This window comes from Lygodium microphyllum, chromosome 2 (assembly GCF_053477565.2).
Source record: "Lygodium microphyllum isolate KBCC chromosome 2, Lygodium_microphyllum_v1.1.10, whole genome shotgun sequence".
Taxonomy (NCBI): Eukaryota; Viridiplantae; Streptophyta; class Polypodiopsida; order Schizaeales; family Lygodiaceae; genus Lygodium; species Lygodium microphyllum.
The window spans coordinates 69,640,700-69,667,175 of NC_141136.1; the positions used below are offsets into that span (position 1 = coordinate 69,640,700).

General features: G+C 42.0%; 1 protein-coding gene across 1 annotated transcript; it reads left to right on the forward strand.

The window, feature by feature from the left end:
* Window positions 1-2,875: 2,875 nt before the first annotated feature.
* LOC148039863 (protein LYK5-like) lies at window positions 2,876-9,294 on the forward strand. The gene is made up of 2 exons (XM_087662455.1): window positions 2,876-2,954; window positions 6,393-9,294. Exons 1-2 carry the CDS (start codon window positions 2,876-2,878, stop codon window positions 8,483-8,485), a joined length of 2,172 nt encoding a protein of 723 aa, XP_087518581.1. The 3' UTR covers window positions 8,486-9,294.
* Window positions 9,295-26,476: the final 17,182 nt, after the last annotated feature.

The following is a 26,476-nucleotide window of genomic DNA, read 5'->3' on the forward strand; positions in this document are numbered from 1 at the left end:
TAGAAGACCTGCCATCCATAATATTTCTGTTATATCTTTTGATTCTTTGATTGCTATGAAAGATACTTATCATTAGGATATTACTTTTCATGCTGATTGGAATAAATTAGTTCAAAATAACTTGATTCCTATTGATTCATTGTCATATAATGATGGATTTATGTTTTATGAAAAGAGATTGTGTGTTACAATTCCATTCCGATCTTTTGTTTTGAATGAGATTCATTGTCCCCCATATCAAGGTCATAGAGGTATCATATCTACTTTACGTACATTAACTGAAGATTTTTATTGGCCGCATATGAACACTGATGTATCTAACTTTGTTTCTGAATGTTTGATTTGTCAAAGAGTTAAGAGACATCATGGTAAACAGTATGGATTACTTATGCCTTTGTCTATTCCATCTAGACCATGGGAACAAATTTCTATGGATTTTATTATTGGTTTACCTAATACTAAATCTAACCATGATATGATTTGGACAGTAGTAGATAGGTTTAGTAAACAAGCATATTTCATTCCATGTAAGAAAACTTTAATAGCATCACAAGCAACACAATTGTTTTTTAAAACTGTTTTCACTAACCATGGATTGCCAAAAGTTATTATTTCAGACCGTGATTCTAGATTTTGTAACAACTTTTGGATTACTATGTTTGCTAACCTAGGCACAAAGATTGATTTCTCATCTGCATTTCATCCTGAAACTAATGGACAAACAGAAGCCACTAATAGCACTATTCTAGATCTCTTACGTGCATATACTATTTCTAAACCTTAGACATGGGACACACATTTGCATTTATTACAGTTTGCATATAACAATACACCACACACATCTATAAAGAAAGCACCGTTTGAAGTGATTTATGGTTATAGATTATCTACACCTGTTGCATCTTTGTCAAATAGAATTCAGAGTGCTAATGATATTGCTAGTATGCATAATACTATTTTTGATGAGGTTAAAGACATGATTGCCAAAGCCCAGCAATCATATACCAAACAAGCCAATAAGAAAAGACAAGCAATGAATTTCAAAGTTGATAACTATGTTTGGTTGAGAATAGAAAAACGTAGACTACAAAGTGTAGATAGACACCCAGTTATTAAATTAGCCCCTAAATTCTATGGACCATTTAGGATCATTCACAAAATTAATGACAATGCATTCAAGTTAGAATTACCACCTCACTGGAAAATTCACAACACATTTCACATTAGTTTATTAAGACCCTTTAGAGGCCAATTACCTGTACACCCTGTTTATGAAAACCCACATTTGTTAGAGGAAGAGACTGAAATACTTGAACCTGAAGCTATCATAGACACTGATTTTATGACCACTAGAACTAGCCGAAGATATTCTAGATATCTAGTTAAATTTAAGAACCATCCTGGAGAGGAAGCACAATGGATGCACACTAGAGACTTAAATGCTTTCCCCACTCTGTTAGCTCCACATTAAGCTAATAGCAATTGAGGTCAATTGCTATCCCACCCCGGGGGTATGATGCCAGGAGGTATATTTCACAGTGGATTCCGTGCCACGGTGGATTCCGTGCCATGGTGGATTCCGTGAGGTTTTAGAGTAGATTCTGTAAACTTTGATGACCGGGGCTCATACACAAAGTGGATTCTTTGTGCGAGAAGTTGATGGGGACGCCTGTCCTTTTCGGGCGTTTCATTAATTTAGTGTGTACATGGGTGATTCCATAGTGGGTGATTCCGCAAAATGCATATTAAATTAATAAATGTTTATGAGTTTAGAGTGCACACTCGTAATAAATTAAGGTTAGGATTTATTTCTAACCAGTTGATTTATTTATGTAGCTGAAGACTACTAGGTATTCACTTTTGTCGGTTTAATTGTATTATTTTACTAACGATTGTGAATGCTTCAGTTGATGTGTAGAGATAGCAGCAGTGGCGGAGGAAAGCATTGGAGGATAGCGAGTATTCGATTTATGGATTATATTTTGATGGGCGCATACCTTAGGCATGGCGCCTATATTTTGTCACGCCTATTTATTGAGGCGTCGGATATTTATTATTATTTTGTATACGCATGGGCACACGATTATGTTATTTCTACTTGGACATTGTATTGGGCGTGCCAGACTCTTTGGGCACCGTCCATTAGCTTTATTCCTATTTTGTGTTAAAGCAAACTCAAAAGCTAAAAGCTTGCTATTTTGTAATTTGGGCTATTATTTGAGCTTGAAGATGAATAATATATAAAATACATGCTTTGTGGAGCGCTCACACAAGGCATGGGGGGAGATTGCACCCAATTGGTCTCTTGCTCTTGTCGTTCATGCTTTTTACCTTGTAATTTGTGCAAAAGTAGAGTTCTATTGTTCTTGGGGACCTTCCGGCATTCACTACGCGAGCGTACAGCATCCGATTTGCACACCAGTCTCTTAGTGCCCAAATTTTGCTATTCTCTCTCGCTCTTTCCAACTTTCTTATTTTCTTTATCTCTCTCTAAATTGTATTCCTCTCTCCCTCTCTCTAATTTTTTCTTTTCTCCCCCCCTCTCTCTCTTTCTCTCTCTCTCTCCATTCAACCCTAAATAGCTCAAGGGTATAAAAGTGGTTAGAAATGATGAGCTTCAAACCTGGACACAACTTGGGAAAGTAAGGCAAACTTCCAAGTTTTGTTGTGTAGGCTAGTTAATGGTAGCAACGTTCTTACCAAGTTGTTGTGCAAACTAGTCAATGGAAGCAAACTTCTTATCAAGTTCTCATGTCAAATGCACCTACTACTCAAGCCTTCAAGCCTCCTTTGTATTGACAAGGATTAATAAATCAAAAATTCTCCCTATCAATAAGAACAAACTCTAATCTAACATCCAAGTGATGTTTCAACTATGTCCAATCAAGATTTGATAATGGTATACAAGGAAGGTGCATTATTTGATGCTCAAACTATGTATGAAAGCCCTCAAGGTATGTATGGATTCACATACATCAAGTTCATAGCCATTGTGATGGATGTCAAGCTTCAATCACTTCGATGCAATCCCACACATAATGTATTGGAACTCAAAAATTGAAGCACAAAAAATGATTTTATTACCTTGGGTTTATAGAAGCAAGCATGACATTTGACTCTTTCTCAGATAATCAAAGATCAATTAATCTGTGCATATAAGAATCAAGATTTGAGCGCATACTACTTGTGTACATGAGAGTGCACAACTATTTTTATGTTTGTTAAACTTTACTTGAGTAAATAAATGATAAAAATGAAACTAATCTAGTCTAATATTTACTCCTTTGACTCCATCAAATTGGTTCCCTTCTAATTGGCCTTCCGAATCGAGCTGTACATTTGGTTCCATTTGGCTATGCCTTCTCTAAGGGAGGGAAGGGAAATGGATCCCTCAATTCTTTTCAAGCTATCATGGCCCCCTGTCCCAACACAAAGGCAATAAAATATGTTAATATAGGAGGCTTTATTTTGGTCTTGGAAGTGGAATCAAAATGTTGGCCTCTATGAGATCTCAATAGAGCAAAGCTAAGAAGCTTATTTTTGTTCAAGTACTTTCACTTTCTAAGCTCAAGTAACCTCTCACACCACTCAATCTCATGAATCCAACATAGTAAGAAGAAGGCTCAAGAACTAATTGTAGTAGACTCACGGTATTCTACCTCTCTCATTGTAGTCCAATCCATTGATAGGAGTTGTAATGCTCTCACGACTTTCATGTTTGCTTCCTTGAGAATCTCAAGCTACCTCTTCCACCATCCAACTACCTCAAGAACACCACATGGAGAAGAGAAGAACACCCCTTTTATGTTGGTAGAGTTGGACTGATTTTTTAGCTTCTTGAGCAACCAATTATAATGAGCTATCCCATGTAACACCATTAAGGTGGTAAGTCATCATAGAATGTTGTACTATCACACCCATCATTAGCTATGGCTTTTTTCGCCTTAGTCCTTCTAAAGGTTTGCTAACTCTTCATCCTCTCATTTTGGGATAAGCATTTCAATACATCTACTCTTAAATGAGTTCTTTCTATACCTCACTAATACAAGCATTACTCAGTCTTATCATAAAATGCATATTCTCTTGGGCCAAAAATGTCATAAAATCCTTTCAATATAAGGTACAAATGTGCTAGAATAAATGAGCCTCATTTGGAGATATGCATAATAGCCAATCATATAATCCAAAGAAGTGAATAAATATGTAAGTACAAGTGCACTTGTTTATATGCGATAAAGTGCATACTTATCTTCATGTGGTTTTCTTAGGCCCCATCAAATCGCAAATCAATAATTTAGTTCCTTATACATTATATGTGAGGCCTTCTTTAGAGCTTGTGTCTTCATCCATCACGAGAAAAGGTGTGTTCTTAATGTGTTTATAAATTTTGGCACATAGTTGAGATCGTCATAAAGTGCATACTTATCTTCATGTGGGTTTCTTAGGCCCCATCAAATCTCAAATCAATAACTTAATTCCTTGTTATACATTATACAATTTGCATGTGAGGCCTTCTTTAGAGCTTGTGTCTTCATCCATCATGAGAAAATGTGTGTCCTTAATGTGTTTATAAATTTTGGCACATACTTGAGATCGTCACTATGATGTTAATTAACTCTTGCACATAAATAATGGCACATACTTAGTCCTAGTTGAGTTCCTAAATTTGAATATCTTTTCAATGCTTACATCACATGAATCTCACTTAAGAAGCCAACTTTAGAAGCACTTCTAAATCCTCACATTAATTTATTCTCTCAACCTTTTCATGAAGAATGACTTATACTTGGTCCCACTCGAGTTCAATGTGCATGCATAAGTCTTTATACATTATGATTGTAAGAAAGGCTTTATTGACATCAAACTACACACAGAAATTGTAATGCCTCTTTGGTTTCATGATATTTGTTTGTGATTATTGTCAATAGTACCCTAAATTTAATGCTATAAGTTTGGTATTGTTAATATTGGTATAAAGGCATGCTATTGTAATAGTTGAAGTGTTCCTATGGTTCTTTGTTAGAGATAACTTCATCCTAACCAAAGCTTTGGATAAAGGAAGCTTGCTAACTTTCTTTTCCATTTTCATGTGTTTTGCCCTTGATCTTGTTCTTGGTGTGGAACCACAACATGTTGTGTTTTGCCCTTATTCTTATTCTTGTTCTTGTTTTGGATCTCTCTAAAAGAAAATTCATTTTTTAAAAATAGTATATGCGCATTTGTGGGTGTTTTTTGAGCATGTACACATTGCTTTCACATGTTCAACCATTAACATTATATAATTTCATCTCATCTAATCTCAAGGCAATCTATTTTCCAATTTGGCTCTTTACTTGCAATATCTATATCCATTACTTAGAACATACAATTTTGTGTGGAAGAATATCCACATTGAAATTGTTAGACAAATAAAGAATTTAGTCTAAGCACTTCCACCTTTACATTTGCCTATTAGAGGTCCATTGATAAATTATTGTGATGTTTATGACATCAGATGGGCAAGGGTGCTATGTGAAGTCAATGGTAAGCCTAATGGTGTGACAAAGAAAGTGCAAATATTTAGATATGCTTCAAGGATTTTGTATCTTACCCAAAATACTAGTTTCTAAGGGAGATTGAAGATAAGGTGGCTAGAGAGTGGAAGGCTCAATACCCACAAATGACCGTCTAGACTTGGCACAAGTGCTTGACTAGGTCATGGAGAGCCACACCAAGTTGAAGGCTAAATTTATTGCTATGGAAGGTGTTGCCTTGGAAGCTACCTACCGGAGACAAAGTAGCTAAGTATATGTGATGTAGTACAACTTGTGGGTTTTGTGCCACTCACATGGAGATTGTAAGTCATCTTTTTGGCATTGCCATGAAGCTAGACTGATCTGGAGGAGTATGGACTGGTTGGCAAAGGCGGATTTGAATGAAGCTGGTGGCATGAGAGGGGCCTTGCAAAAGAAGACGAGGGCCACATGGATGAAGAGACCTTTAAGATATGGAATATAACTAGGCACTACCTTTGAAGCACATGTGGTGCAATAGGAATAGGCTTTATCGTGAGGAAAGAGAGAGCTGTCCCTAGAAATAGTGTAGTCTCCTTATGCAAAGAAGAAGTCGTTGCCCTACGTAGGATCGTTACGAAGAGAGGCCAGGTCCTCAAAGTAACCGATATGAAGCCGTCGAAGAATGTTCAAGTTTTTGGCATCCATCCTTACTGATGTAAATATTTGTTGGGAATATAAATTTCACACGCATTATTTAAAACAAAAAAGACTATTTTCTATTGTTGGGAATTTTTAAATCTAGAGGGGCCAATGGTGTGTGAAGAGGCGAAGTGTTCCACCATTGGGCCATTTACCCGAGTCGTGTTTTGTTAAATCGTTAGTTTAACATTTCTGAAGCCGCCGCGATCGAGTCAAAGTCGCCGGGAGCGCGTGCGGGAGCTGCAGCGACCCGAGGCATTGAAAATCCACTGGCCTCCGTCCATTTGCAGCCATGGCAGTCTCAGCCTTTGCTACCGCAGCAACAACAGGAGATGGCTCCCGCTTCCAGGAAGCAAGGGCGTGCATGCAATCTCTGCATCTTCTTCGCCTCCTTCCTCACGTTTGCCCTATTACGCACACCCCAGTTCTCCTGCCAGCAGCAGACCTACGCCCCGGCCTCCTACTGCAGCAACACGGACCCTGCCAACCTCGGCTACCTCTGCTCCCAGGCCTCCCCCTCATGTCGCACCTACGCCTACTTCCGCCCCGCCCCGCCCCTGCCGTCCCTCGCCGGGGTCGCATCGCTCTTTCACAGCAACACATCCGCCATGGCCACAGCATCGGGTATCTCCGACTCCAATCCTTCTGCATCTTTGAGTGCTGTTTTCGTGCCGCTCGATTGCGCCTGCACCTCCGGCTCCAGCTCCTTGCAGAACCTCTCCCAAGCTGCCATCATGTACACCATCCAACCGGGTGACTCCTTCAGCAAGATAGCCCTCTCCACCTTCCAGGGCCTCACCACTTGCTCTGCCATTGAGAACGCGAACCCAGACGTCCGGCCTGCCTCCCTGCTGCCGGGCGATTCCACCATCATCCCCGTCCGGTGCGCATGCCCCTCTCAACAGCTCCTCGATCAGGGTATCAGTCTTCTGATTACGTACCCCGTTGTACCACAGGATAATCCTTCCAGCATCAGTGCTGGCTTTGGTATTTCAACCTCTTCCCTGCTGCAAGCCAATAACCTCTCCCAAGAGTCTGTTATCTACCCTCAAACCACCCTTCTAATCCCTCTGCAGGAAAAGCCCCAAACTCTCCCTGTTTTTCCTGCGATTGCGTCATCACCCCAACCAACCCCAAACCGTCCAGGAAGCCCTGGCAGCTCTCATCTGGGCATCTACATTGGCATCCCTGTGGGCGTGGTGGTGCTTGTTTCAGCTGTCATTGCAGCAATCTTGTGGTGGAAACCACATACTGCAGATGCCGCACAGTCCTCAGAGGTTGCCATGCTCCCCAATGTTGACACAAAGTCTAGCAATTTCTCCCTTGAGATTGCAAGCATAGACAAGAAACCATTAGTGTATTCAATGGAAGAGATCATGAATGCAACAGAGGGGCTCAATGACTCCAATCATATCAAGGGATCTGTTTACCGTGGCACTTTTGGAGATCAGCAAGTAGCCGTCAAGAAAATAGAGAAGGATGTGTCTAAGGAGGTCGCTTTCTTTCAAAAGGTGCATCACTCGAACCTTGTTCCACTGCTGGGGGTTTGTATAGGCTCCCAGCAGTCTTTCCTTGTCTCCCCATACATGGAAAAGGGGTCTCTGAACGATTGGCTACATGGGATGTCTGACTACAGAGGTCATGTTCAGTCACAGAGTTGCACATGCCTCAGCTGGTGTCAGAGGCTCCGCATTGCCACAGATATTGCTGATGTACTGGAGTACTTGCATTTTTATACAAACCCTGCCTTTGTGCACAAAGACATAAAGAGTAGCAATGTCCTTGTAGATGCAAAATTCCGAGGGAAACTAGCTAATTTTGGACTGGTGATGTCTGTAGAGAAGATCAAGGCTGAGTCTGTAGGGACAGAACATATAGCAGGCACGCTTGGATACATGGCTCCCGAGTATCTAAAAGATGGAGTTATCTCTAAAAAGATGGATGTGTTTGCCTTTGGAGTCGTTTTATTAGAGATTCTGTCAGGAGAAGAGGCTATCATGAAGGATGAGGAAGGAGTACAGATGAAGGATGGGCTACTTTATGCATCTATAGGCAAAGTATTGGAGGATGAGAAGATGGAAGAGAATCTCGTAAGCTGGATTGATGGGGCACTAGGAGAGCAATACCCCTTGGATTGTGCCATAAAGTTGGCACAATTGGCAAAAAGGTGTGTGGCAGATGCATCTGCAAGACCGGACATGAGCTATGTTGCCTCAGTTTTGTCACAGATTTTGAGAGCATCAGAATCCTGGATGAAACTTGGAGCTAATAATCAGCTTGAAGGGAGGTGAGAGATGAATTTAAAATGAGAAAGCATGCAGGTTGTCAGTCACTTGTTGAAATGTTTTTCAGCTATAGCTATTGGATTTGACTCAAACTCTTGAGAGGGAGAAAGATTGTGTTGTTGTCAAGGAGCTATGGAGGAAAATTGGAAATAGCACAGCATTTTCTGTGGTAGGGCTTGATGCTTGAAAATACAACAGAAACTGTGCTGCAAGACTTCTTCCAGGATTGAAGATCTAGTGATGGTTGGTCTGATCAATCTGTAAGAATCGACGCTACATTCTTTCTGTGGAGAAGTCACATGTCTGCATCTCATTACACTGGATGCGGCTTGTACTCGTTCTTGCTTATAAAATTACTAAAGGCATTCATATCCAAACATGCCATGTCTATTTTTGTATCACGATTGCTAGAAAGCTATAAACATGTAAAGCATGCATATTGAACTAAATTTGCAGCTTGAGTCATCTGTACAGATGCTGATATGGATGAGAGAAATTATATGGCTTCTGACAATTTTGTACACTTGAAGCTGAGCCAAGAATACATTTTCTGCACCTGTGGCCATTGCACTTACATCAGTGAGTGTGCTGATAACCGTGCATCGTTTGGAAAAATACATATAAACCTAGAGTTTCCCCCTGTTTAGGGCTGCTAATTACTTGCACCTAAGCATTATAGTACCTTAAATGTTCTGTTCCAACATGTTTGGTAGCGACCTGTGAGCACTCTGGATGCGATTATGCACAATAGGTGCTTTCATATTTGTATCTTATGCTAAGTGTTTTCCTTGAGAGATTGTTAAAGTGTTTTGTTACAGTAGTGTTTGTCCATATAACAATAAAAGAATGCTCATGGATAGGGGTTGCTTTATCATTGAGTCTATGCTATTGGATTCAGGTAAGCAGGGATTCTCTCTTACTCTGCCCTGGTCCAGTCTTTAATTTTTCTTGGCCTTTGGTTATCTGCACACTTGTTGGGGGTAAAGGCGCCTCCACCGTGCCGCCCCGTGTATTACTACACTGACAGTACCCGCCACTGCACACTGTAGGTGGCGGGCGCCCGTCACGTCACTTTATTCTTTATTCTTTTAGTGACAGTTTGAATAAAGGAAGGCTCAGTCACACATTGTGACTGTTGGAGTTCCCATTTCTTGTCTCTCTCTTTCTTGCTCTTGCTCTCCCGCCATAGCTTGCGTGCAAGCTTTGATCCTTCTCACTTTTCAACTGGTATCAGAGCTTGGCATTCTCTTGCTCGAGCTCGACTCGGTGCTTCCCGACCTTCGCATCGACTCGCTTCACGCATTGGGTCTCCATTCCGGCAGCCATAGCCGACCTCTCGAGCTCCCGACTCTCCCCGGCTTTCCGAGCTCCATCCCGGCCTTCTTGAGCTTCATCAGGGCCTTGCCCTTGAGGTATTGCTTCAGCATTTGCAGGCATTTGAGTGTATTCTCAGTTTGAAACAGGGCAGGAACAAAGGGCAGTCACTCTTCTTGAGCTCCATAGCTCATATCTTCCCTCCCCTTTGCATTGGGCCTTCATGGCTTGGTATGTGCCTACCTTGGGCCATCATTGAACCCCCCCAACCATCATAACTCCACGTGATTGGCAGCAGCACTCCAAGCCTCAACACGCTGAATATGGCGCCCGTTTTCAGATTTTGACCTCTACGTTTTACAGCTGAATATTTTGTTGCTCATGGAGCACTTATCATTGGCCTATTTGGAGGGCATTTGAGCCTTTTTTGGATGTCATTTTGATGCTTTGACTTGACATTGAGGTTGGGAGCTGATCATTCTCAGTTTTGAAACTGTCATTCACTGCATAACAGTGTTGGAAACAGGGCAGCACCCCTGATACTGACATTTGTTGCTTATGCCTCATTCCATTGGAGCTATTTGACCGTATGCGGTTTACTTTCTACCCGGATGTATTGGGGATGTATGCATTTGGTTTGACCATGATTTTGACTTGAATTCGGGGCTGAAATCTACTGTTTAGAACAGTAAATACATGTTGGAATAACAGTGGGCTGAAGGTACTTTACATGCTTTGGCACTTACTTACCGATACCGGATGTATGCTTTGAGCTTTGGCATGATGTCTCTGACATTTGGGGACGACTTGGAGCATATGTATGAGATTATTGGATGCTTTTGAGCTTCGCATTAGCTCCTTCTTCACTGGCATTTGGACCGACTTGGTATGCTCGTGTACCGCCTATGCCTCATGTCTCTGCTTGACAGTTAGGCTTTTGCATTACATGCTTTAGTTCGTGACATATGCTATTTGGTTCGTGTATGCCATACTGACATTTGGAGCTTGGATTTGGATGTATTTGAGCATTTTCGGCTTACTTGATCACTGATCTTGGTTGCTATTTGGATGTCATTGAGTTGATCGAGAGCTTATTTGGGCTTATGTATTGCTTCATGGTTAATACGACCGGTGCTTCATGTATGTCATGCTCTCTTGGATGCGCTTGATGCATTGACAGGGTCACTTATCGTTGGTGCTTTCTCTTGGGTTTGAGCTTCTGAGCTCGCTTTGTACACCTTTTGTGCCAGTGGGAGCATTTTACATGCTTGCTTGACCTTTGACAGTTGCATGCTATTGGAGCACTTATATGTATTTGGAGCAGTTTATGTCTTGAGCAGCTACATACGCATTGAGACTTTGGGATCATACTCCGATCTTTATGGATATGCATTGATGTACTCTTGGTTCACAGGATGCTTATGAGCTGAGTCTCATATTTGGATCTCTCTTTGAGTAGACACATATTTGTGTCAGGTTTTGGCAGTTACAGGAACACTTTGGCTAGAGTGTCTGGGGGTGTGCCTTTCACTGGCAGATGTTATTTTGACATGCTTCGGTGTTGAGCTCATGTTCTTTTCACTGTCATTGGCCTTGCTTATGTCCGTTTCATGCCGGCTTTGGACCTAGCATTGTTTGCTTGACATTGGATCTTATTTTGGGACAGTTTGCTCTCTAGACTGCATACCTGTAATTTATTACAGCAAGCAGTTATTGGTGGACTGAGGTGTACTTTTCATGCTGAAATATCCGGATTTGGTGTACCGCACCTAGTGCTAAGTGGGCAGCAACTTTTGGCACACTTTGCTCGCTCTTTGGACCCCGTTTTGGTCATTTTTGGGCAGTTTCTGCAGTAAAACAGCAAGCAGTTTTGGACTGTTTGGGCATTTTCAACCTGTATAATGGCGTCATCTTCGCATGATAGTGCCATCTTTAACATTATAAAGTTGGATGGTACCAACTATTCTTATTGGAAGAGTCAAATTTGGCAGGTCTTGGTGCAGAAATCTCAGATTAAGCCACTTCGGTTGAGTGGGGAGCAGCCTGAAACTATGGACAATGACGACTGGCTTGAACTTGATGAGCTATGTAAATCCACGATTGTATTGTTTCTCACTGAACATGTACATTATAATGTATTTGAGGAAGCACAGAGTGCATGGGATCTATGGAATAAGATCAAGAATCTTTATGATAAGAAAAGTCGGTGAGTCAGATGTACTGGTTGAAGCAGCTTATGGATCTGCGCATGAAGGATAATGCGACTATGTTTGCTCACTTGAGCTAGTTTCATGCTATACTGAAGAACCTGACTTCGCAGGATATCACCTTTGGAGAGGAAGTAACTCCTCTTTTCTTGCTTGGGACTCTGAATGAGTCATGGGATGTATTCCGCACTGCTCTTTGTGCCTCTAGTGCTACTCTAAAATTGACAGATGTTGAGAGTGCTCTTCTTCAGGAAGAGGTGAATCGCAAAAACTTGGATGCCTCTCGTGGTAGTCATGCTTTGACAGTTAGAGGCAGGAATGACATGAATGATCGTGGTAATAACCGTGGCCATGACTCGCAGAAGGGTCGGTCTAAATCTCGTGGCAAGTTGCGTAGTAAGTCACGTGGGCGCAATGCAAATGTCACTTGTCATCATTGTGGAAAAAAGGGCCATATTAGACCACAATGTCATGAGTTGCGCAAGGATAAGGGGAAAGATAAAGTGCAGGAGAAGTCCTCTGATCGCAGCATAGTACCTGCAAAGTCCAGCGTTAAGATTGAGGAAATTAATGTCACACAGACTGAGGAGTCCGATGGTGGTGATGAGTTTATACTTGCAGCTAGTTCTTCTGATGCTTCACACTTGACTGAGACATCTAGTATGTGTGCACAGTGCTGGTTATTGGATTCAGGAGCATCCTTCCATGTGACGCCTTACCGTGAGTGGTTCCACTCTTACCGCACTATATCTGGTTCAGTCAGACTTGGAGACGACAGGTCTCTTGACATTGTGGGCATGGGTGATATTTAGTTGCAGTTTTCCAATGGCAGTTCATTTTTGCTTAGGGATGTACGTCATGTACCTGCGCTTACGCGCAGTCTTATGTCTGCAGGATAGCTGGATGATGCAGGATTTCATGTATGTTTTGGGGATTCTGCCTGGAAGATTACTCGTGGCAGACTTGTGCTTGCTAGAGGCGCCAAGGCTGGCAGCCTCTATCCTCTTGTTGTATCTGGGTCCTTAGTTGACCATGTTTTGGCAGTGGGTTCTATCCCACATGTATCACTTTGGCATGCTCGTTTAGGACACATGTCTTTGAAGGGAATGAAAATGTTATCTGGTTTGCAGTATCTTCCGCCTTTGGATTATGCATGTTTTGACTCGTGTGATCATTGTCTTTATGGTAAGCAGAATAGGTCTACGCATAAGAAATCGGGTAGGCCACGCATGAGTGAGCCCTTGGCATTGGTGCATTCCGATGTTTGTGGGCCTATGCCTTGCATGTCTATGGGTGACGCGAAGTACTTTGTTACCTTCATTGATGATTTTTCTAGGAAAGTGTGGGCTTATCTCATAAAGCAAAAGTCCGATGTCTTGGCAGTCTTTCAGCGTTGGCTTGCTCTTGTTGAGAACCAGACTGGGTATAGGCTGAAATGCCTTAGGATTGACAATGGGGGAGAATATGTCTCGCATGCTTTTGAGCAGTTTTGTGATGACAGGGGTATTAAGCGTCAGTTGACCGCCCCTTACACCCCACCCCAGAATGGTTTGGCTGAGCGCATGAACAGGACTATTCAGGAGCGTGTGCACTCTATGCTTAGCCATGCAGGCCTACCCCAGAGTCTTTGGGCTGAGGCAGTTAGTACGGCAGTGCATGTCATAAACCGATCGCCTTCCAGTGGATTGGATTTCCAGGTTGCAGAGGAAGTTTGGGCTGGTAAGCCACCCTCTTATGCGCATCTCCGTGTCTTTGGATGTGAGGCATTTTGCCATGTGCCCAAGGACAAGAGGAGTAAATTGGATCCAAAGAGCATTAAATGCATATTCCTTGGCTATGGTGAGTCAAGAGAGATAGGCTATCGCCTATGGGATCCGCAGGCGCGGAAAATAGTACGCAGCCATGATGTCGTCTTCCATGAAGACAAGATGCACAGGCAGCCTGAGAAGGTGGTTGAGATCTGTAGAGTGATATTTCAGGAGGAGCCTAGAGCTCCAGCACAGCCAGTAGTACAGCCTGCAGCAGTTCCTCCACAGGGCCAGGGTGTTGGACAGGCAGTTAGACAGGCGGCAGAGCGTGCGGTGAGACGGTTTGCCAGAGACAGACGTCCACCTGACAGATTTCAGCCCTCTATGCATTATGTTTTGGTTACAGATGCATGAGAGCCTTTCACTTATGATGAGGCTATGTGTAGGGGTGACAATCACTCCTGGGAGAGGGCTATGCAGTCTGAGATAGACTCCTTGCATAAGAATGAGACTTGGGATTTGGTTGCCTTGCCTAAGGGCAAGAAGGCTTTGCTATGCAAGTGGGTGTACAAGCTGAAAAGTACCCCTGGACACCCCAAGCCGGCATACAAGGCTAGATTGGTAGCAAAGGGTTTTAAGTAGGAACATGGTGTGGACTTTGATGAGATCTTCTCTCCTGTGGTTAAGATGACCACCCTGCACTTAGTCTTGGCTTTGGTTGCACAGCTTGACTTAGATCTATATCAGATGGATGTCAAGACGGCTTTTCTACATGGGGACTTGTATGATGAGATCTATATGGATCAGCCTAAGGGCTTTGCAGAACCTGGCAGGGAGCACCTAGTGTGCAAGTTGAAGAAGAGCTTGTATGGCTTGAAGCAGGCACCTAGGGAATGGTATCATAAGTTTGATGCCTTTATGCAGTCACAGGGCTACAACATGAGTGCTATGGATCCGTGTCTTTATACGAAGAAAGCTCGTGATGGCAGTTTGCTTATCTTGGTACTCTATGTTGATGATATGCTGATAGCAGAGAAAGCTCATGATGAGCTAGATGCTCTTAAATCTCAGTTGAAGAAGAGCTTTGAGATGAAGGATTTGGGACAAGCCTCACATATACTTGGGATGCACATTAAGTGCGATAGGCATCAGGGGCTTTTGTATCTCTCACAGCGGGAGTACATTCATAAAGTCCTTGAGCGCTTCCGCATGCAGGACGTAAAGCCTATTGGCTGTCCATTACCTTCTTATGTGAAGGTATCACAGGCCGATTGTCCGCAGACAGATGAGCAGAGGGCCGAGATGGCCAAGATCCCTTATGCTTCAGCCGTGGGCAGTTTGATGTATGCCATGATAGCCACTCGTCCAGATATTGCGTATGCAGTTGGTGTTGTGGCACGCTATATGGCTACACTTGGCAGCAGACATTGGGATGCCGTGAAGGGTATCATGAGGTACCTGAAGGGCACAGCAGATATGTGTATTTGCTATGGCAGCTAGGATACAGGGGTCGTGGGGTACACTGACTCCGATTATGCAGGACATGCAGATAGTAGGAAGTCCACTTCTGGCTATATATTCACCTATGATGGAGGGGCTGTCTCTTGGATGTCCAGGGTTCAGAAGTGTACGGCTTTGTCTACCAGTGAGGCCGAGTATGTTGCAGCCACTGAGGCTTGCAAGGAGGCCATATGGCTAGGCTGTCTAGTTGCTGACCTTGGGATTGATGCTATACCTACAATGCATTCGGATTCTATGAGTGCCATTCAGTTGGCTAAGAATCCGGTCTTCCATGCGAAGACAAAACACATTGAGGTGATGTATCACTTCATACGTGGTGTTGTGGAGGACAAGTCTGTTGACCTTGTCAAGATCTCCACTGACGAGAATCCTGCAGATCTGCTCACGAAAAGCCTCACTACTGAGCGCTTTGCCTTCCTCAGGAGATTGATGGGCATTGGATGAGATGTTGCCTTTCCTCATCCCTTGTACCTATGTACATTTGTACTGTCTTTTCTTTTTTATTTTCTCTCTCACTAGGGCAGATTCGCCTTTAAGTGGGAGGTTGTTGGGGGTAAAGGCGCCTCCGCCGTGCCGCCCCGTATATTACTACACTGACAGTACCCGCCACTGCACACTGCAGGTGGCGGGCGCCCGTCACGTCACTTTATTATTTATTCTTTTAGTGACAGTTTGAATAAAGGAAGGCCCGGTTACACATTGTGACTGTTGGAGTTCCCATTTCTTGTCTCTCTCTTTCTTGCTCTTGCTCTCCCGCCATAGCTCGCGTGCAAGCTTCGATCCTTCTCACCTTTCAACATTGTGTACTATGCATATTGTGCCATCCTTCTAGACAAGATACAAAGTTTGCCAATGTGAACCATTTGATCTAGTAGATGGGGACACAGCCAATGTTGCTGTTTCTCATGCTCTTACATGTTTGCACCCAAGACATGTGCCTCCTGGGTACCTCTGCCTTTTGCCCAGTACTGGACAACCCTTATATTACTAGTGAAAACAAAAAGAGGGCTCATAAGGTATCCTTATTGTACCAGCGTTTACATGGTAAAAACAATGACAGATTTTCATTGATGAGACTTTGGGAATTAGAACCTGGATCTAGAACAAATTTGTTCTATATATGCTTTAGAGCTTTGGCTTGGGAGACCCCAAACAAGTGAGAAGTTCCTTGAGCCTATGCGGCACAAGGAGGAGAGGTTTGATATGCAAAAAAGATAGAGGTCTTTCTTGAAAGGTTAGTGGAGGTGGTTGTTTAAGGCAATCTCCGTTTGTGTGTGTGTGTGTGTGTGTGTGTGTGTGTGTGTGTGAACGGCATTAGAAAGTGTAAATGACAATGGTGACCCCCAATAAAGTTCAAAAAAGTAAAAGAGCTAAAGAAATGAATATAATGTGTTAATCAAGAAAACATTTGCTTCCTCACACACACACACACACACACACACACACATACCCCCTTCCGTTTGATGGTAGGCAAAGAGGTGATGGCACACTAGTGAAGTAGAAAATGCTAGGGAGGAGGTTGATGGGGATTTGCTTCATGTTCTATATGTCAATGATGATGATGATGGAGGATCTAATAATAGAAGCTAAGGAGGATGTGGGACTCATTCAGGATTTTGTTAGAATGTTGGTAGATATGATGATTTTGTCTGCCGTAACTGTTCCTCTATCTTCATCTAGCATGAATGGAATTGGTCTATAAATGAGTGAGTGGAGAGAGGTAAAGCAACCAAAAGTACACACATACACAATGAATATTTGAGCACATGGAGAAGTAGAGTTGAAATCTTGTTTTATTTTTTCTTTTTCTTCCACACAAAAGGGACTAGTTTACAATGTGATAAGAGACTAATAGGAAAGTACTGAAACATATGAACAAGTGTCAACTAATTGTGAACTTGTTAAGGATGGACAAGAAAGTACAATTAATACGCCATAGCCAAGAGTGGACTACTTGGATATAGTTTAGATGTAGAATCATTGGCATATTCTTGATGTTGATTACCTAATGTGCAAGTTAGTAAAGTCTTGCCATATCACGAAGGCATGTATGGGTTAGGTCACGGAGCTTGACATTTCAATAGTTCCCTTTGAGCTTAGCACAAGCTCACGTACTCTAAGCATAGTCTTGAAGCAACAGAACTTTGTAGCTACCAAGGCCTTTATAAAAATATATGTAGTTTAAATCTTTGTACTAGCATTGTAATAAGTGGGATACATGGGAACTAGGGATTAGACATCTAGTCACATTGATTGGGGTATACAAGGTGTAAGAGTCCTAGTTTAGGGCAACTAGTTATTATCAAGAATATACTCTCCACCTTCATCTTGAGCTTCCATGACTTTCTCCTCCTTTCTTCTCTCTTTTCTGTCTCTCCCTCTTCTTCTAGTCTTTCTTTCTCTTCTTCCTTCTCTCCTCTCTTTTCAGCTCATTCTCTTCCCTCCTTTCAGTTTGATTCATTACAAATGGTATTAGAGCATCAAGCTTTGGTCATTTTTTTCTTTTCTCTTTCTCCATCTAGTCCATTTTCAAGTCTCAAAACCCTAGTTACTTAGGTTACAAGTAAAGGTACAATACAAAGGACCACAGTTACAGGAGCTATGGTTGGAGACTCAAACATATCTCGAGGTAAAATATTTAATTTAGTAAGTCGTCACTTCTTTTTATGTAAGTTTTACGGGTTCCAGGAGTTTAGAGGAGGATAAAGTCACAGTTACTTTTTGCCTCACCCCTCCTCTCTCTTCTCTTGTAAGCTGCCATGGTTGCCAGTTCCCTATAATTCTTAAGATCTTGCTCCAGCTCCTTGTAGGACTAGTTCAATTCTTCATTGTATGCATGCACCTAGTGAAATTAATGCTTCATTTGCTTTCCAATACATCATGATTAATCCTTAATCAATTGCATTTGTTGATGTTAACTCTTTCCTGATCTTGTGTATTTTGGATTAATCCCAAGTGAGTAATAAGCCTTTGTAAAAGGAGTAAAGTAGCACAACGAGTGAGTCACTAGACTACCAAGGTAATCCCTATCCAAGCTCTTGTTCATCCTTACATCTCATGAAACGATCCAATGTTTCCTTTTCAATGCATCTCATGCTGATTGCTTAATAAAAATGTTTGCCATGTATACTTCGGCTGAGGAAAAGGGCCGATGCCAAGCAAGGTGGTAAGCCAAAAGAGTGGTGATCCTCTCTTACCACTTAAGATCTTAAAGGGGTGTATAACCCGACCTAGGGGGAGTTTGCCCATCTCCCGATGATTCGAAGCCCAATACGTGTGTGCAAGTGCAAGTATCCTCCTATGATCACCACCACTCTCGATGAAATAATCCCCTTTGAACACCCCTTTAGTGCTTATGGTACCCATGTATGACATTTGTGTATGCAATTAAAAGAGATGTATGGCATTAAGCTTCACTTATATAGTGATGATATAGAAGATGGTCATGTAAATGTGCTTAGGATTATGGTTAGTATACCTAGGATACTATTTATGATGTTGCTCAAGCCCCTCAACTTATGAGCCATCAATATAGTGCATTTGCATCAAGGGACAAACAATGTTTTTAGTCACAGTCAATCAGGACAATCACAAAGATCCAATTACAAAAAATTCAGTATTATACTTGGGAGTGAACCCTATAGCTTCTCTCGAAGAGGGCTTCGCCTTCTCTGGTTTGAATAAAAAATCTTTCCAAGAGTGGAGCTACAGTCTAAAAGTTATAGCCATTTTTGTGCACTGATGTCATTGTGGATAGGATGCAGATCACTCCACGACAGACATGAAAATCCAATTGTAGAATTTTTTGATCATTTTCTATCACAAAGCTTAATACCTCATCTTGAAGGGGGCTTCCTCCCCTTCAATTTGAATAAAAAAATCTCATCAATTGGAGTTTCCCACCAAAAATTACACCCCATGAAAAGTAAGGTAAAAGTAAATATGAACTTGACCATGTATGTGGAGAGCATAGTGATGATGCCAAATTGCATAAGTACATCTATGGGTTGGAACCAAGCCTATCAACGACGGATGTCATGGATCAAAAGCCTACCACACTATTTGATGCAATTAAATTGGGTGAAAGATATGCAAGAAAATACCATAATAATGAGAGTTATTAGCAAGGTTATGGACAACCATGTATCCCATTGAGGTCAGCCCCATATGGGGGTGGTTTTAGAGGCAATTCCATGTCTAATAGCAACCCCAAAATACCTACTTATCCCCCTTCCATACTGAAAGAAAATATGGCACTTTTGGGATAGTACTTGGCTCTAATGCTAAGCGTATGCTGAAAATAGACACTCCACTGCATCACCCTCCAACGGATGTTGTGAAGGAATGGAAGAAAAAAGGTCTATGTTTTAAATGTGAGGATAAGTACATTGCAAAGCATGCCTCAAAGTGCCCTTACAAGATAGCCAAGGTTCATAGCATGTATGTAGTGGAAGATTGGCATAATGATGAGGATCACATACTTGTTGACAATGAGGAGCATGGTGAGGATGTGGATCATGAGCAGTTCTATAACCAGGAGGATGGGTTCCCCTTTGACCCAAGTGGTTGTCCATCCCATGCACTTGATTTGACATCCCACTTGGCTACCACCTCCCTTTTGCTTCATCTTCTTGGATGCTTGGACGGGTTCTAGGAGCCCCAACACTCTTCGCATTCAAGACAATATTCATGGGAAGTATGTATTTATCCTTGTGGATAGTGGTAATACTCACAATTTTGTCAATCAATCAGCCATTGACCAGTTGAAATGCACCCCTACAAAATTATAGCATCCCTTGAAAGTTCAAGTAGCAAATAACGAGGAAGAAATTAGCACACATGTATGCCCTATAGTCCCCCTATGCTTGGCTGAAAATTATGTAGCATTGGTTGACCTAATTGCATTAGATATAGGCCCCATTGATGTTGTCTTGGATTGTGATCGGTTGAAATAATTGAGGAAAATTTCTATGGACTTCTATCACCTCTACATGGAGTTTATGATGCATGGAAAACTCTTTTGCTTAGAGGGAGTTCATGATAATTCTAATTTTCAGCTCATTATAGCAAAGCAACTCAAACAAGAGTTTAAGAAATGCTCACAGACCTTTGTCTTGTACTTGAATACGGAAAATTTAGATCAGCCCTCCAAAGTATCTAAGGATTCAACCTTATATGCCTTACTTGAGGAGTATAGTGATTTATTTTATATGTCTATAGCCATTCCCCCTAAGAGGCAAGTGGACCACCCACTTGATTTAAAGCCCAATTCCAAGCCAATAATAATCTACCTTATAGACCCTCCAAGTGTGAACATGGAGTTGTTGCAAAACAAGCCAAGGAGTTACTTGAGATGGGTTTCACTAAATTGAGTTCTTCTCCTTATACATCCCCTATCCTGTTAGTCAAGAAGAAAGATGGCTCTTTTTGCATGTGCATGGACTACAGAGACTTGAACAAGATCATAGTGAAGAGCTGCTATTCCATCCCATCGATTGATGACTTGTTGGATGAGTTGAAAGGGGTATGCTTTTTCACTAAGATTAATTTGCACTTTGGCTACCATGATGGGTGATGAGATCAAATAGCTTTTAGGATTGATCGTGGGCTTTATCATTTTCTTGTGATGCCTTTTGGGTTGACTAACGCCCCTGCCATATTTCAAAGCCTTATGAATAAAATTCCTCACCCCTTCCTGTTCAAGTTTGTGCTCGTTTTCTTTGATGATATTCTAATTTACAGCAAGTCACAAGAGAAGCACTTGGCACATGTTAGAAGGATGTTTGATATCTTGAGAGAGTATCTATTCTTTTCTAAGGAGAGAAAGTGTATTTTTATCTAGATATCCGTGGAGTACTTGGAACACATTGTTAGCAAAAATGGTATATAGGTTGACCCCAAGAAGGTGCAATGTGTGAAGGGCTAGTCCATTCCATCCATCACTACTTCATTACATAGTTTCCTTGGTCTCTCTTCATTTTATAGACACTTCATTAAGCATTATGCCACTATTGTAGCACCTTTGATTGATCAATTAAAAAAGGAATCATTTTTTTGGGATGCCACTATTGATCATAGCTTTAAATAGCTGAACAAAATGCTTACTTCAGCCCCCATCCTCGTATGCCCTGATTTCTCCAAGGCATTTACAATTCAATGTGATGCTAGTGGCAGGGGTATTGGCACGGTCTTGTTGCAAGAGCATTGTGTAATTGCTTTTAAGAGCCATAAGTTTGATGACAAGGAGGTGTGAATGAATGTGTATGACCAGGAGATGTTGGCCATCCTCCATGCTATCACTGCTATTTGCATGGTAGCCACTTTAAAGTAAAGAGCGACCATCGAGTCCTCCAGTACTTCTTAATTCAGTCTATTTTGACTCCTAAGAAAAGGTGATGGGTGGAAATATTGCAAAACTATGATTTTGACATCTCTCACACTCGGGGTAAAGATAATATCATGGCCGATTCACTCTCTTGGATGTGGGCATGTAGAGTATCCTCCATTTCAAAGTTGCATAGTGATTGGATTGAGGATCTTCAAGAAGCTTATTTGTTAGATGAGGACTTTAGCCACATATTCCAAAAATTATAGCATGGGGTAATGGCTGAAAACTGAAAGGTGAGAAGGATTGAAGCTTGCTTGGAAGAGCTATGGCGAGAGAGTAAGATCAAGAAAGAGAGAGACACAAAATGGGAACTCCAACAGTCACAATGTGTGATTGGGCCTTCTTTTATTCAAATTGTCACTAAAATAGTAAAGAATAAAGTGACGGTGACGGGCGCTTGCCACGTGCAGTGTGTAGTGGCGGGTATTGTCAGTGTAGTAATACATTGGCAGCTAGGTGGAGGTGTCTTTACCCCCAACAACCTCCCACTTAAAGGAGAATCTCCCCTAGTGAGGAGTAAAAAGAAAAAAGAAAAGGCAGTACAATGTATACATGTACAACAGGATGAGGAAAGACGTCATCTCATCCAATGTCCATCAATCTCTTGAGGAAGGCAAAGTGCTCAGTAGTAAGGATTTTCGAGAGCAGATCAACAGGATCTTCATCAATGGAGATCTTGATACGGTCAACAAACCTATTTTCCATGACCCCACGTATGAAGTGATACCTCACCTCAATGTGTTTCGTCTTCGCATGGAAGACTGGATTCTTGGCTAGCTGAATAGCACTCATAGAATTCAAATGCAACGTAGGTATAGCATCAATCCCAATGTCAAGAACCAAATGGCCTCCTTCCACGCCTCGGTAGCTACAATATCCTTGGCCTTAGTGGTAGATAGAGCCTTACACATCTGAACCCTGGACATCCAAGAGACAGCACCTCCAACATAGATGAATACATAGCTAGAAGAGGACTTCCTACTATTTGCATGTCTTGCATAATCAGAGTCTGTGTACCACACAACTCTTGTATCTTGGCTGCCATAGCAAATACACATATTTGATGTGCCTTTTAGGTATCTCATGATACCCTTCATGGCATCTCAATGCTTCTTGCTAGGTGTAGCCATATAGCGTGCCACAACACCAACTGCAAAGGCAATATCTGGACGAGTGGCTATCATGGCATACATCAAATTGCTCAAGGTTGATGCATAAGGGATCTTGGCCATCATGGCCCTCTGCTCATCTATCTGCGGACAATCGACTTGTGAGACCTTCACATAAGAAGGTAATGGACAACTAATAGGCTTCACGTTCTGCATGCGGAAATGCTCAAGGACTTTGTGAATGTACTCCCTTTGTGAGAGGTAGAGTAGTCCCTGATGCCTATTGTGCTTAATGTACATACCAAGAATGTGAGAGGCATGTCCCAAATCCTTAATCTCAAAGCTTTTATTCAGCTTAGATTTAAGAGCATCCAGCTCATAATGAGCTTTCCCTGCTATCATCAATCATCCACATAAGGTATCAAAATAAAAAATGAGCCATCATGGGCTTTCTTCGTGTAAAGATACAGATCCATAGCACTCTTGTTGTAGCCCTGTGATTGCATAAAGGCATCAAACTTATGATACCACTCCCTATGTGCCTGCTTCAAGCCATAAAGACTTTTCTTCAACTTGTACACTAGGCGCTCCTTGCCAGGTTCTGCAAAGCCCTTAGGCTACTCCATGTAAATCTCATCATGCAAATCCCCATGCAAGAATGTAGTCTTGACATCCATTTGGTATAAATCCAAGTCAAGCTGCGTGACTAAGGCCAAAACCAAGCGTAAGGTGGTCATCTTGACCATAGGAGAAAAGACTTCATCAAAGTCAACTCCATGCTCCTGTTTAAAACCCTTAGCAGCAAGTTTTGCCTTATACTAGGTTGGCTTGGGATTTCCAGGGGTACTTTTCAGCTTGTACACCCATTTGCACGGCCCTGCCTTCTTGCCCTTAGGCAATGCAATCAAATCCCAAGTCATATTCTTATGCAAGGAGTCCATCTCAAACTTCATAGCCCTCTCCCATGAGTGACTGTCACCCTTGTACATAGCCTTATCATAGGTGAGAGGCTCTCTTGCATTTGTAACCAAGACATAATGAATGGAGGGCTCAAATCTATTAGGCAGACGTCTATCTCTAGTAGACCATCTCATTGTAGGCCCTACTGCCTGTCCAACTACCTATCCAACACCCTAGCCATGTATATCAACTGCTGGTGCAGGTTGTCCAACTGGCCATGCAGGCTATACTAGAGCACGTGGCTCCTCTTGGAATATAACCCTACATATCTCTACCACCTTCTCAGGCTACCTATGCATCTTGTTTTCATGGAAGACTACATCATGGCTACGGATGACTTTCCGTGTTGCTTGCGGATCGTAGAGGTGATAACCCATCTCACCTGCATCTCCATAGCCAAGGAAAATGCATTTGACACTCTTAGGATCCAGCTTACTACACTTGTCCTTGGGCACATGGCAGAATGCCTCACATCCAAAGACATGTAGATGCATATAAGACGGAGGTTTCCCAGTCCATACCTCCTCTACAACCTGGAAATCCAAACCATTGGAAGGTGATCTATTTATGATATGCACAGTTATACTGAGTGCCTCAACCCAAAAGCTTTGTGGTAGACCTACATAGCTAAGCATACTATGTACACGCTCCTCGATGGTTCTATTCATCCACTCAACCAAACCATTCTAGGGTGGGGTATAGGGGACGATCAACTGACACTTAATACCCCTCTCGTCACATAGCTTCTCAAAGGCATGTGACATATTTTCTACCATTTTCAACAGTCCTGAGGCATTTCAGCCTATGCCCAGTTTGGTTCTCAACCAATGCAAGCCATCTGAAACACAATCATGACATTGGATTTAAGCTTAATGGGATACTTTCCGTGAAAAATGGTCACTGAACGTGACAAAATACTTTGCACCACCCATAGACTCACATAGCATGGGTCCACAAACATCCGAATGTACCAATGCCAAGGGCTCACTCATGCATGTCCTACCAGACTTCTTATGCATGTTTCTAGTCTGTCTGCCATAAAGATAATGCTCACACGAATCAAAACATGCATAGTTAAGTGCGGTAAGTATTGCAAACCAAAAATCATTTTTATTCCCTTCAAGGACATATGGCCCAAATGGGCATGCCAAAGAGATACATGTGGAATGGAACCCACTGACAAAACACGGTCAACAGAGGACCCATCAACTACAAGAGGATAGAGGCTACCAGCCTTGGCACCTCTAGCAAGCCCAAGTCTGCCACGTGTGATTTTCCAAGTAAAATCCCCAAATGAAACATGAAACCCAGGATCATCAAGCTTCCCCTACAGACATAATACTATGTTTAAGCATAGGTACATGATGTACATCATGTAATAGAAAGATATTACTAGTAGAGAATTGCAACCGTATATCCCCAATGCCAACAATAGCAAGTGACATGTCATCACCCAAGAACCAGAGACAGTGCGGTAGGAGTGGAACCACTCATGACATGGTGTAACATGAAATGAAGCACCAGAATCCAAAAGCCAACATTGCGTATACATAGAGTGAACCTTGGTCAACTGCTAGCATCACAAGAACTAGTTGCAACTATGTACTCCCCATTGGAGTCCTAAGTTTGCATGACATTTATTTCCTTGATTTTCACATTGGATTTTGTAGGCACAATGCTGTGATCAGATGAATTTTCTTGTACTTTGTCTTTCCCCTTCTCTTTGTGCTTCTCATTGTGCAACTCATGACATTGTGGACATATATGCCCCTTCTTTCCGCAATGGTGACATGCCATGTTAGCATTTCTCCCACGAGACTTACTGCGTGACTTGCCACGTGATTTAGACCTAGACTTTTGTGAGTCTCTACCATGAACATTCCCACGGTCATTCTTTTCATTACCATCTCTACCTCTAATAGTCAAAGCATGCAACACACGAGAGAGGCATCCAAGTTCTTATGGTTGATCTCTTCCTGTAGAAGAGCACTCTCCATATCATGCAATTTCAAAGTAGTAGCAGAACCACATAAGGCAGTGCGGAATACATCCCATGACTCACTCAGAGTTCCAAGCAAAAACAATGGTATAACCTCATCAGTAAAAGTAATACCTTGCGAAGTCAAGTTCTTGAGAATAGCATGGAACTGGCTCAAATGAGCACACATCGTCACATTCTCCTTCATGCGTAGGTCCATAAGCTACTTTAGCCAATACATCTGACTTGCTAGACTTTTCTTGTCACAGAGGTTTTTGATATTTTTCCAAAGCTGCTATGTAATCTGGTGCCTCATCCACGACATTGTAGTGCACTTTTTCAGTGAGAGATAATATTATGGTAGACTTGCATAATGCATTAAGATAAGCCCAATCATCATTTGACATGCCTGCAGGCTTGCTGCCCGCTCAATCTCAGTGGCTTTACATGATTCTTCAGCACGAGTACTTGCTAGATTTGGCTCTTCCAACAGCCATAATTAGTACCATCAAGTTTGGTAATGTTGAAGATAGCATTATCACTGGAAGAAGATGCCATATTGTAGTCCAAAACAGTGCAGGCAGTTCAAAACTGCTTGCTATTTTTTGCTGCAAACAGCCAAAATACCACTAAAAACTAAGGAAAAATGACCACAAACTGATAGCTAATGATACTGCCCACCAAATACCATCAAAAGTACATAAAATCAAGACGATTCAGCATGAAAAATACATTATTGTCCATGCATAACTGCTTACTGTAATAAACTACA